The 13,375-nt window shown below is 40.0% G+C and overlaps 1 protein-coding gene across 2 annotated transcripts in view; it reads left to right on the top strand.

Moving 5' to 3' along the window:
* The window catches only part of hivep1 (HIVEP zinc finger 1), an 82,297-nt gene that overhangs the window by 57,714 nt on the left and 11,208 nt on the right, over positions 1–13,375 (top strand). For both annotated transcript variants that reach the window (XM_088929255.1, XM_088929256.1), the window contains exons 4-6: positions 1,547–7,596; positions 8,152–8,285; positions 9,879–10,054. In XM_088929255.1, the coding sequence (XP_088785381.1) occupies positions 1,547–7,596; positions 8,152–8,285; positions 9,879–10,054 (6,360 nt within the window). The remainder of the gene's footprint in view (positions 1–1,546; positions 7,597–8,151; positions 8,286–9,878; positions 10,055–13,375) is intronic.

Genomic DNA, 13,375 nt, shown 5'->3' on the forward strand with positions numbered 1-13,375 from the left:
GAAAAAAATACTAAAGCTACAATATAAACCATTATTTGTGAAACTGCAGCTCTGTAGTGTATTTAAATGAGTTATCTGATTCTTTGTGATTTAAGCCAGAATAAGAACTGCAGTTTGTAGTCTGACAGTAAAAGCTTGATGTGCAACTTTCACTTCTACGCTTCTAAAAAGGGAAAATATTTGGTTTAATCACCTTAATAGTTACTGCCATTTCAAGTGAGACCTCTAAGGTCTTTGGATAGAAACTTGCCATTGACAAAAGCAAAAAAAGATACAGACATTTGACACTGGAAAACATTCTGCCTTCATGAGTTTTTCTTTTTTGTTACTTTTATGCAGCAAAGTCAAACATGTAAACTAGAAGTATTAGAAATTTTGGTAGCATAATGATGAATTAGTTTAGACATGGTTTTATTATTTTCAAGCTTCAGAGGTGTTTTCTAGCCAACTCATAAGTGAAGATTTAGCTCACTGAGCGTGATAGCTCAGTTCATTTAGATGGAGAGAAATGCTTTTGGGAAGTGTGTGGGTGGTGCAGACGGTATCAAGTCATGTACATACATGCTGAGAGAGATTCAGTTTTTACCGGGGTAGAATGGCATAGGTTTTCTGAACGATACGAAACTACAACTACACTACAGACTGCAACCCCACCTCCTTTTTGAAAACACTGGCATTTCAAAGAGGGTGCAGACATCAGTTGTCATGAAATTTGCACTAAACAAAGATTCTGTTTGTTTCAAAAGCTAAGACTGGGCTTTTTGATTTTTAGGTAAATACTGTAATCTCATGTGGTGCTTCTTTATGTAGAAGTTATTAACCTCTTCATTTTAAGATACTGTTTTTTTTATTTGAAATTATTAAGTGATAATAAAATTATATAATAATATTAAATTATTGAGGCGGGGTTATTACTGGTGAAGCAATGAGTAAAGAATAAAATGAAAATTTACAGAAATCTGTATTTAATAGAAAAACTCCACTTTTACAGTATAGTTCTTTATTGACACAACAGTTATTTTTATACTGTATTTTACAAACTCTTCCAATGCCTTGGTTTAATTTAAAATGTTTACTTGCTGTGTAACCACTATCACTGAAATGGAAGAGTGCTCACAAGATACAGGGGGACTGCAATCTACAAATTTATAACACAAATAAAATTTGTGAAAAGGTGAAAAATATTTTTTCAGCGAATGCATTACTCCTGTCCTTGGGTTTGATGAAATGAGTCTCTTCAAAATCTAATAATGTGACTCAATGTTAAACTACTTTTCAGTTTTTTTTTCTGTTTTAAGTTTGAAAAAATCTGTTACTGTTTTATCTCAAACATCAAACTCAGTATATCAAAGGACTTACAGTATATTAGGCTTGCAGTGCCTTATTTTATTATTTTATTTAAAATAAAATGTCTTCACTAAAGAGAAAAAAATATTTTGCATTTATATGGAGATGACTCTGAAATAATATGGAGGTGACTGCACTAATGTGGAGCTGACTCTGCAGTAATGAGGGGAGTTTCAGTTGTTTCCCCTCCGTTTTGCAGGTACCAATGAAAATTGCAGAAGAGGTACAGATGCTGTTAAAGGTTTGAAACGAAAGAAGGTGGTGACTGAAAACCATCTGAAGAAAATTCCCAAATCGCCGGTGAAGAAACCTTCACAGACAAAAATCTCTGCATCCACAGCAAAGGCAGGCACACCTTCCTCTGCTTTCCCCAGCTCTTTAAATAATTTAAGCACTTCTCCTGCGCAGAATGGAAACCTGGAAGATGACAAACACATGCAGAAACCCCCCCAGAGGAAAGCAGTGAGCAGTGAAGCAGCTTTGAAATCGGACGATGGTGAGGGACTAATGCAGACTGAGGCATCTGTGGGTCAGCAGCAGCCATTTGACCCCTGCCAGGGGCAGGAAGCTGAAGAGCAGCAGCAGGGGGGCAAATCACAATGGCTAGTAACAGATAAACCCTCCTTGCTGCAAGAAGTCACAACCAGACAGCCTCCCACTGCTTCCATGTTAAGTGAAACTTGGAGCTGTAAGTCCACTGGCAGCCCACCTGGCATTTCAAACAGTGCCTCTCCTTCACATGCCAGTGCTTCGCTTGAAGTTTTGTTAAAAGCAATGGAGCCAGACCTCAGCTCATTGACACAGAAGAAAAGCTCCCTTTCCATTGCTCCGACTGGCAATCCTGGACCAATCCAGGCCCAATCCACTGGACAGACCACTGGAATGTCCAGTGTGAATATGAGGGTCCAACAGCTGCCTTCACTGTCACAATCTGAACTTCTTTCGGGACAACATTTGTATTCCAGTATTCCACAGACTGTGCAAATACCGCCAGCTCTAAAAAGTGGGCAAGCACTTAATCAGACAGTGTCTCAGTTGCATTATCAGCACTCTCCAGTTCTTTCAACGGGTGGGCAACAGAATCCCCAGAAAACTGTGCAGGATTTCACGCAGTCAGCTGCCCACCATCAGAAAAGCCAAGAAAAGCATGGCTTTCAACAGTCTTATAATGTAGCACCAATGCCTTCAGTGAATCACGCGCCTGTCCCATCAGGTCCTCAGGCTCTTTCACAGAGTCAGCCAGTGGTCCACACGTGCCAGTCTGCCTCTGCTAGTGTGCCCAGTAATCAAGTCCAAATGGCCACTATTATAAACCCTGCAGTGGAAACAATGTGCAATATCTCTGTAAAGGACCAGAAGCCCAAAAAACAAGGAAAATATGTTTGTGAATACTGTAACCGGGCTTGTGCCAAACCTAGTGTCCTGCTGAAGCACATCCGATCTCACACAGGAGAACGACCCTACCCTTGTGTCACATGTGGGTTTTCCTTTAAGACAAAAAGCAATTTATATAAGCACAAAAAGTCCCATGCGCATGCTATAAAGCTGGGCCTGGTCATACGGCCGGATTCCAATAGTGGGATACTGTCACAAGAGTCTGACAAAGCACTTAGTACACATTCTGACGTGGAGGAAAGTGGAGAAAGCGATGATGAAAGCACAGCTGATGAAAGGAATTTGGACCCAGAATCCTCGCAAAGCAGTCTTACAGCCCTCTCTGAGAGTAGTATGCAGAATTCTAGTTCCACACAAGGTAACCTGTTGGATGAGCCTCTAGCTGCTTATGAGATTGCAAAATCAGGAACCAATCAAAACTCGTCGGAACCCAAAGTAACAGCTGCTTTACCAAAAGTGGTTGTTTACCCGGTGAATGTTTCCCCTTTGCGGGCTGACAGTCCTCGAGTAATGGATTCTGCCCCGGAGCTTTCTACAGCACAGAGGCAAAGAGATTTTCAGACAGCAAGTATAAGGTCAAATGTAATGGTATTGTCTTCTTTAAAGGAAGTTGATGGAAATAGCCTTCAGCAGGAATCTGTAAGTGACGATGAGGACCAGCCCCCTAAGTCTCCCCCAGGAGGAGGGCATGCTCAGTTACAAAGACAGCAAGCAACAGACTTCTCTCAGCAGCAGCAGGGCAAATGCCTGTTAAGCCCACGGAGTTTAGGCAGCACAGATTCTGGTTACTTTTCACGGTCAGAAAGTGCAGATCAAACAATGAGTCCTCCTAGCCCCTTTGTTAAGATCATTTCAGCTGTGGAGATGGATGTCAATAAGAGCCCTTTGACTGGAATACCTTCTGTAGTAATGTCAGCAAACTACGCAGAGAAATTGTCAGCTGTACCAGGCCAGATGCGCCCACCTCTAGAGACAAAATCTCTTGAAGAGCGCATTTCCAAGTTAATATCAGACAATGAAGCACTGGTAGATGATAAACAGTTAGACAGTGTCAAACCAAGACGGACCTCTCTTTCAAGAAGAGGAAGTATAGACTCTCCAAAATCGTACATTTTTAAAGACTCTTTTCAGTTTGACCTTAAACCAATGAGCAGAAGGACAAGCTCAAGCTCTGACATACCAAAGTCTCCTTTTACCCCTACAGATAAATCTAAACAAGTGTTCCTTTTATCAGTCCCTCCTCAATATCCATCCATGGACTGTTTACCAATAACCAGAAGCAATTCCATGCCTGCAACACCTGGATACTCAGCTCTTCCCCCTAACATAGCACCTGCATCCCATCCACCTCGATGTCAGTCGTTTGATGAGAAAATTGGATCCTTTAATGATGATGTATTCCTATCTGGCCCTCCCACCCCAAATCCAGCTGTTCACCCTCGAACGCTAGTAAGACAGACAGCAATTGAAGATTCTTCAACTAGTGAAGGCCATAGCCTTGCTTCAACGAGGTCTGTAGACGAAAGTTACCATGGATCCACCTTGGCAGCAGAAATTATGCCAAGAAGTAAGTCATTTGAACATGGGCCTGGTCCAGAGAAAACTAAAAAGTCTCAGCAGAGCCGAGGGACAATGTATGAGTGTGAAACATGTCGAAACCGGTACAGAAAACTGGAGAACTTTGAAAATCATAAAAAATTCTACTGTTCTGAGTTGCACGGACCAAAAAGCAAGACTGTATCAACCCGCGAGACAGATCAGGATACCATTCCACGCAACACACAGCCCCATGTCTTTCACTACATAGTTACAGGAGCCTCAGGTGTGCTGGAGCAGCCACCTTTAATCAGAAAAAGAAGAAAAATGAAAAGTGTTGGTGATGATGATGAGCAATCCCCAACGGAAACCACAGCTCCTAGCTCTGGAAGTTTTGATTCTGTCTCAAGCCAAATGCTTAAAGATCTTCAGGGTAGAGTTTTCTCCCCGCATACTTCTGTAATGGTAGATCCTAAACCTACTAGTAGCAAAGCACAAACCTCTCAAGTGCAGCTTGTGGCAAGAGGGACAGAAACAGTAGATTCAAGACTGTCTCCTATCAGAGAAGCTCAGATAAGTGTAACCGGTAAAGAAAGAGGAGACTTAAAGAGACAGGGCAGTGGCATTTCAGTAATTCAGCACACTAACTCATTGAGCAGGCCCAGTTCATTTGACAAATCAGAATCTTTTGAAAGAGGTTCGCCTGTTAATTTACAGGAAAAAGAAATCCAGAGTAAAACTAAACCAATGCCTATATCTAGGGTTACTACTGGCAAAGATGGACATCCTGAGTTGGCCCCTATACAGAAACAACCTGTTACTCCAGAAAAGCCAAGGGCTGACCAGCATGATGATCGCATATCAGTTCCTTGTGAGAATGCCGTTCCTGTACAGCAATCAAGACTCGTTCGGCAAAACAACATTCAAGTTCCCGAAATCTTGGTAACAGAGGAGCCCGACAGGGAGCAGGAAAGCCAGGTCAATGAACAAGAAAAGCCTGTAGAAACTTTTAACTGGCCCCAACGCAGTGAAAGTCTTTCAAAATTACCAACAGAAAAGCTCCCACCTAAGAAGAAAAGAATCCGATTAGCTGAAATAGAGCATTCCTCTGGGGAATCCAGTTTTGAATCTACCTTATCGAGGAGCCTAAGCCGGGACAGCAGTTTGTCACGTTGTTCTAGCATATCGGCCTCTTTTGACCGGGAAGAGGTGACAAAGCCAGAGAGCCCACTGAAGACAGAAGGTATTGGAAAGCCCCCTGAATATCAAGGACCACCAGTGGGCTGCAATACTTTGGGAGTCCCTGGTTCACACTCTAGGGAAATGAGACGAGCTGCATCTGAGCAAATCAGTTGCACTCAACCATCAGTGGAGGTTACTTCAGAGTACCGCAGCAAATCCTTTGACTGTGGTAGCATATCACCTACTAGATCTCTGTCACCTATGGAGACAATTTTACCCAAGACTCCTACAGTTACAGGAGTTCAGGTGCCTCTCATTGAAAGAAGAAGGGGACCATTAGTTCGGCAGATGTCTTTAAAAATTGGTCCTGAAACCCAGCAGCAACGAGGAAATCTTCCCATGTCTTTCCAACATGGTTCTTCAGTCAATATGACTCCAGTTCAACAACACAAGCTTCAGGCTGCTAGTAGATCTTCCATGCAACCTATGATGTTGCACTCAGCCAGTCATGGTGACATTTTTCAAAATAAGAGTGAACATTTAGTCCAGAGTGTTAATTTGGGCAGTCAAACAAGCACTCAGCATCCCCCTGTTTATGGGCTTCCACATCCATGGCAACACATCTCCACAGGCCTGAGTGGTCAAAGAGTTCAGCGTTCTTCAGGGCAAATATTAGCTGGCCAAGGCGAAATCCAAAATAATTCTGCTGTTACAGTTGATTTGCAAGAAAAGAAAAACTATGTACCCAAATATCAACTGCAAGTTTCCCCTTTGAAAACAAGCCAGTCATATTTGCTCCCAAGTGCATCAAGTAGTTTACCTGTAATCTCGCTTCCTGTTTCAAATGAAGTTATTACTGTTTCCAAGCCTTCAGATGCAATCCAGAATCTCTATATGGTCCCACAAGTGCAGCAGATTATTGCAACTCCCTCGCCTGGACCGATACAGCCAGTAGCATCCATTGTGTTGCCTGGGACCCTTCAAAACAATGCGTCATCATTCAGCCTAGCAAACATCACCTCTTTGCCTCAGATATTAGTAACCCAAGATCAGGTCAATTCTTCATGTGCAACTGCTTGCAAAGTAAGCACTGCTCCAGTGCATATCACAGATACGGATATTAGAAGTTTGCCACATGTTCAACAAGACAAGCCGCAAGCTTCTGTTAGTCCCCAGGTAAAATATATTCAAGTAATTGAGAATCAAAACCCCATTGGTGAGAGCAGAAACATGTCTACATTAGGTGCCACAAACTGTGTTCAGAAAATACAACCTGTGGGCCTTTATCCTCAACAGGAGCCTACTGCTTCGAGCAAACGCATGCTTTCACCAGCCAACAGCTTAGACATTGCCATGGAGAAGCACCAGAAACGAGCAAAAGATGAACACGGATCTGCATGCTCAACTGATGGCAGATCACTGAACTTCTTAAACACAAGGATGGGAGAGGTGACGAGACAAAGGAAGCTCATGCTGGTTAGACAGGTGTGTACCACCGAACCAGCTGATAGTCCATTAGACTCAGAAAACACCCAGCAGCATCTGGAAAAGCCTGAGATTGAAAAGGTTGTTAACAGCCAAGCATCCAAAACCTGCATACCCAGAGCAACAGAGGCTATAGGAGAAGTCTCAGAAAAAGAAACGCCAGCAGTCTATCCTGTGTCAAATTCTGTGATACGGATGTCCCCAGGGCCACCCGCCTCACCTCAAACTGCCCATTCTGCACTGAAATCTCAAGGCAAGAGTGAGGAAAGATCTTCTGTAAAAACCCAGTTGAGGTCACAGAGTTTTCAAGGTCAGGTTAAACTCGCCTCATCAGTTTCAGTTGTTAACGCAAGGGATAGCCATCGTTTGTCATTTCCCAGCCTGAAGACCACAACAAGTTTCACCTGGTGTTTCCTAATGAAAAGAAAGCCTCTGCATGTCCTTCAGGCTGACCAGCGTATTTCGGCCTATGCCACCTGGTCCATTAGTACAAACAATCCAAATCCACTTGGACTGCCAACAAAAGTGGCTCTGTCGCTTTTCAATTCTAAACAGAAAGCAAAGAAAACACACTACACTCAAGCAATAACCACAAGCTCCAAATCTGACATCTTGGCGTACTCCAGCAAGTTGAAGAACAGCTTACCCAAGGTAATTTGCTAAGTAATACAATTATCTGCATTAAATTTGATTGAATGTAATTATTATTTAATTATAATTGTATGAGTATTGCTGAATATTAGTTTGGTTATATATTATTTAATCATTGAGTTAATACAATTATTAAATATTAAAACTTTAAGAAAGTTTTAATGAAATTTTAGGAAATAATTTAATGCAAGCATATGTATTAATTAATTTGAAATGGTTGCCTGTGGTATTTTTTGCAGATTAAAATGTACTTTTTTATTATATATTATAATCTGCAATTTTAATTAGCACAAAATCCCGCAAGTAACCATAGCAAATGAATTACTGATGTGTGTACTTTATTTTAGCCTGCAATTTATGACTGCTAACATATATGCCTCATTCAGTTTTATTCATTTTTAACCATTTTAAATATTGTCAGAGGAACACATTTGTTCTTATAAACATTACCACAACTCTGTCAATTCAGTACAGAAAATGAAAAATACATAGAAGTTTGGATAATAAATACCTTTCTAAGACTTTCTACGATTCTTAACTTTTTTACCTAAATAGGTTTTAGCCCCTCAGACGTCTTTGCCAAAGGAAAATAACAATAAAGGCAAAGCAGAAAACCAACAGACCAGCGAGTCAGACAAGGAGTCTTCGACGAAAAGTGAGCCAAGACGAGTCAAAATCTTTGATGGAGGGTACGTACTCCGAAAAATACAAGCCAAAATGTGAGAAAAAAACAGAAAGCAAGTGCATAGTTACTTACTACTGAAATATAGAAATGGTTAGATTTGTTTCTTGTGGTAAATTTATAATCTACTTCATTCCATAAGCCTTTTATCATAGCATGTATTGTCAACATTAAAAGTAGGATTGGCATTACTTTATTAAACCAAAAATGTTTAATCAGTCAACAGTAAATATCATGCTTCATGTGGGTATAACATGTAAATAGTACATATTAAACCTTAAAAAATGTTTAAAATCTAGTCAAATCAATTTGTATATGTTTTCTATATATACTGATGGAAAAAAACGCAACACCTCCTCCTCCACACTCTGGCCCTCCCGTCTGTGTGGAACAGGCTGAAGAGTGACTCGTCCATGAAGAGGACCTGATGCCTCTGCTGATGAGTCCATCACAGCCTCTGTCTGGCCCAAGCCAGTCGGGTGTGATGTCTAGGAGGTGTGAGCAGAGGGCCTCTGACAGGTCACCTGGAGACAGCAGCATGGAGCCTCACTGTCCTGTCACTGATGTGGGCATTGTGTCTGTCTGCAGTTTCAGCAGCAGTACATGTGGCAGATCTGAAACGATTCTCTCAGATGGATTAGTCTGATGTTTCGGTCCTGCTCTGGTGTGGTCACTCGAGGGCGACCGGCTCTTGGATGGTCATCTGTCCTGCCAGTCCGCTGAAATCTTCTGTAGTATTCTCATTCCAGAAAATGACGTGTTTCTTTTTACCATCAGTATATACAGTATATAGATTTGTTTTCCACATTCTGAAAGGGGACTCCAGTTAGAAATGTTAATGTTTTGTCTTGCTTTCATGGTGTAGAAATACTGTTTGTTAAAAAAGAAACATTTTTCTTTATGAAATATTTTGTATCATTTCTTCTAATCTGAGGATTTCAGTGCCATTAATACAGCTTATGTAGGTAGGTAGGTTAGGTCCCCTTTTCAGGCCATAAAGGCCCATGGGGGAATGGGATGCAAGGGCCACTATTTTTCTCAACCATCCGACACTGGAGGTGGAGGTGATGTGGTCAGCATCACGCTCCGGCCGGCCTATTACCCCCAGAAGGATTAACCCCCGGTACTCGTTGGGAAAGGGATTTAGAGCAAGCTACATCACTTGCCCCTACCTGGGATTGAACCCAGGACCTTCTGGTCAGGAGCTAGATGAACTGGCCGTCTGAGCAACCACTGCTCCAATATAACAAATACTAAAGACAAAACAGTCTATGTAATCAATACAAGGCCTGGAAGGAAAGAGGAGCACTAAACATCATAGGTCCCAATAATTTCAGACACTACTGAGCAAATTTTAAGTATCTTTCTTGGTAAAGACATTTCTGCATCAAGTGTTTTTTTAATACATTCGAGGTCTGGTGAGAGAGATACACACATGATGCACCTTTATGTACAGTATATGAAAAATTCAAAATATTTAAAAAATAAGATATTTGACCATTTTGAGTTGAAATTTAGGGCTGTCATGTAACTGATTCATTCATGGGTCATCCAGTCCTTTAATGGAAATCTGACTCTGCTCTTGACGTTTCATTCCCAGGTACAAGTCAAATGAGGAGTATGTGTACGTGCGGGGCAGGGGCAGAGGGAAGTACATCTGTGAAGAGTGTGGGATCCGATGTAAGAAGCCCAGCATGCTGAGGAAGCACATTCGAACCCACACAGATGTCCGGCCCTACCACTGCACTTACTGTAACTTTTCCTTCAAAACTAAAGGTGAGGCACTGAAAGCATCGTCCATTAATATAGATTTTGGAATCCTTTTGTTCTGTAAGAGAGAAACATAACTAATGAAAATACTGTATGTGGAGTTTAGTCTACTCTTCCATCACCCAAAGCTTCTACAAATGTTAATGGTAAAATTAACAAGAATCTCATGTGTATGCACACTCTTCCAAAATCCTTTTAAAGAAAAATATATGGTACACAATATATATATATAGGGTATGTTTTCTGTATTAATAAGGTTTATATGGAAGGAGGGCAGAAAAATATTCAATTAAATATAAATAATTTAAAAAGAACTGATCTTCCTTCCATAGTGGCATTTTTTATACAGCAGTACTTTAATTTTCTATAACTTTATAAACATTATTAATAGCATTCTTCATTCTACATAAACATTCAGGTAATACATTATTTAGCAATAATCAGCAGAAACTAAGGAGTATTTTTTACCAATTAAAAGACCAAGAGAACTTACTAAATAATTAGAACTGGGTTTAAAGCTAATAATATATACAATCATTAGTTCTTATTGAACCATTTTGTGTCATATTCACCTTTTTTAAGAATAACTTTATCAGTCTGCTATGTGTCATTTTAAAAATGTGATATAAAACAGTGTTTTGCATGTTTTAGAGCACAGCAAGAATTCTTTATCAAAGTCTTTTTACACCTCTTTCACTGGCCTTTAGGATTCTCTCATTCACTGTGAATATGTCCTCCTCACTTGCACTGTCTAGGGACATAGGGACATTTACCTAATCTATATAAAACTTACCCCTTTGCCACTGTGATATAGGACATTTTGTTTCTTGCTTGATAAGGTTAAGTTACAGTTACTGTAGGTATTTAATAGATGTATTCTACATATCATTATAGAAATTGTATAGAAATAAAAGTGTACTTAATGTAATGAGTATAATACAAAGTACTAAAGTAATAAGTATAATAATGTACATAACTTTACAGTCATGTTTTATTTCAACTAATGCAAATTAGACATAGAAGATTTTAAGTTAATTTTTATTTGAGTTTGAGTACAGTTACATTTTGGTGCTTGTTCACTTTTCTTTTAATGCTCCTAGTTATATACATGTCTATAAATTGTTAAAGAGGTTAAAAATATCAAAGTAATATGAAAGATGTGCTTAAAATATTACCTTATTGACTTTCATGATAGTTATAGTGCAAAAGTGGAAATTCAGTTTAAGCCCCTACAAGCCTGATAAAAACACCACATTTACAAATAGGGGTTTCTGAGAAAGGAAAGCAAGACATATTAACGAGTGGAATATTTGTTTAAGGACTGTAACATAATCAAAAAAAATGAGCCACATAGTCCTTTTCTTAAATCATATTATTTGAAATGGTTTTCTAGAGGAATGAAAATATAAACCTATGCTTCTCAATTTCTTAAAAGGTCAGTGTGACTCAATGAAGGATCACCTCACTGCCCACATACTCTGGGAAATGGAACAGCAAATCAATACTGCCTACATGCCTTCAAAACTTTCTTAGTTACAAAATAAGCTGCTGTGCTACTAAGACATAACAGTTATAAGAAATGTTAATATGTTCTGTGGTTTGGCACACATATACAATATATGCTGCACTGAATACTATACAGAACTGTATGTCCTATATTCAACTGAAAGCATTGCTATGTCTCAGGAGTCCTGAGGACTGTAAAGCAGCATCAAACCAGACCTTTTCCATAGTGTGCTATGCTAATGAGAAAGAAGGCTGCTGTAAGTGATAAGATTTTTTATGCACATACTGTACCTCTGGTGCACCATGGAAGGCAGCAGCAGACCAGGCTAATGTGTCAAGCCACAAAGGTTTTATCTGCCGTTGACAGATTAAAAAATCATCAGCTGTATTTCAGGCAACATGGAGCTTCTGAATCACTATCCATTAATGGTCCCTGTATCTCATGCAGAGCTATGTTAACTGTTGTTGGCTGTGAAGTCCCACAGCTGCAAGAACATCTGTCAGCATTTAGTGGAATGATGTGTGCAGCTCAAGCCACTGCTGGATATGGACACACTTTTCAGGATCTTATCTAACATATCTGTAAGGCGTTACAGTATGTGTAAAGTTTAGATTAAATTGTTCTTTTGGCAGTATTGGATTGTAGCACAAGACAGTGTTTATCCAGAGGATGTGTGTGGAAGTCCACAGGTATATTGATGTAAATCTGTAGCCTAATACAGCCAGTGCCTCTCAGTGTGGACAATAATCAAAGTTTAGAACAGTCTGGTGCTAATTTATTCAGGCAGTTAAGGTGTCTGGCCAACATATTAAAAGTGACACTATAGCAGAGTTAATAGTTATAGTTCTCAGAGTCCAATGTAGGGAATATTTTGTGGAAAAAGAAAATTAGACACACCAGTGCAGAACCTAAAAGTATGTCAGAATGGACCTAACAATACAGTAAAGTACTTGGTAAACACAAATTTCCAATTCACATGGTGTAAATGCCATTATCCAGGAAATCATTAACTGCACAGTTGTGCCTGCAGGTGTGTCCACTGATTTTAAGAACTGCATGTCCAAGTATTTTATGGCAGGTCAGGCAATCCTAAGTCAATGATCACTGCATGTGAATTCACAGATATGGCTATAGCTGTCCCAGAACAATTGACTGTGGAATGTAGAACACCTGGCTTTGGAGTGATGTGTGCTATTGTTTCTAATGGGATACTGCAAGAATGGCAGAAGCCCAGAAAAAGGTTCAGTCCACAAGATATTGCTCCTGTAGTTCAGCATGGCACTGGCTGTGCCTTACAGGTGGACTGAAACTGCTGTTTTCTGTGAAAGGCACTGTTTGCTGGTGAATCATGTCCCTCTCTGGACAAAAAGGTGCAGTTTTATGGTGAGCATCCTGATAAGCTCAGCCAAAATTCTGGGTGTGGTCTGCTTGAAGAACAACACTGAAATGTTTCAGGGGTTGGTAAGATCTTTGTCCTCAATCCTACAGAACATATTTGGGATATGATAGGATAGGAAAATAGGTAGACACAATACAGACAAACTTCTCTTACTGCATTATAAACTCCAGCATTAGGAATACCACACTGTTCCTCTGGCCATCTATTTAAATGTACTAGAAAGTAATTCTAGGACTAGGCCGAGTATAATACACTTTATTTCTCTTATTTTGTCTGCACAAAATCCAAATACAATAATGTGCTGTGAAAACAGACACCTCTCTGCATGTTATAAAATGAAACACAAACCCATCTACAGTATGTGCACTTGTGAGTTTTGGAATTTTCTTTTATCAGTTCATTAATTCTTGTTTCATAAGAC

This window comes from Atractosteus spatula, chromosome 12, assembly GCF_055471065.1.
Source record: "Atractosteus spatula isolate fAtrSpa1 chromosome 12, fAtrSpa1.hap1, whole genome shotgun sequence".
NCBI classification, from domain to species: Eukaryota; Metazoa; Chordata; class Actinopteri; order Semionotiformes; family Lepisosteidae; genus Atractosteus; species Atractosteus spatula.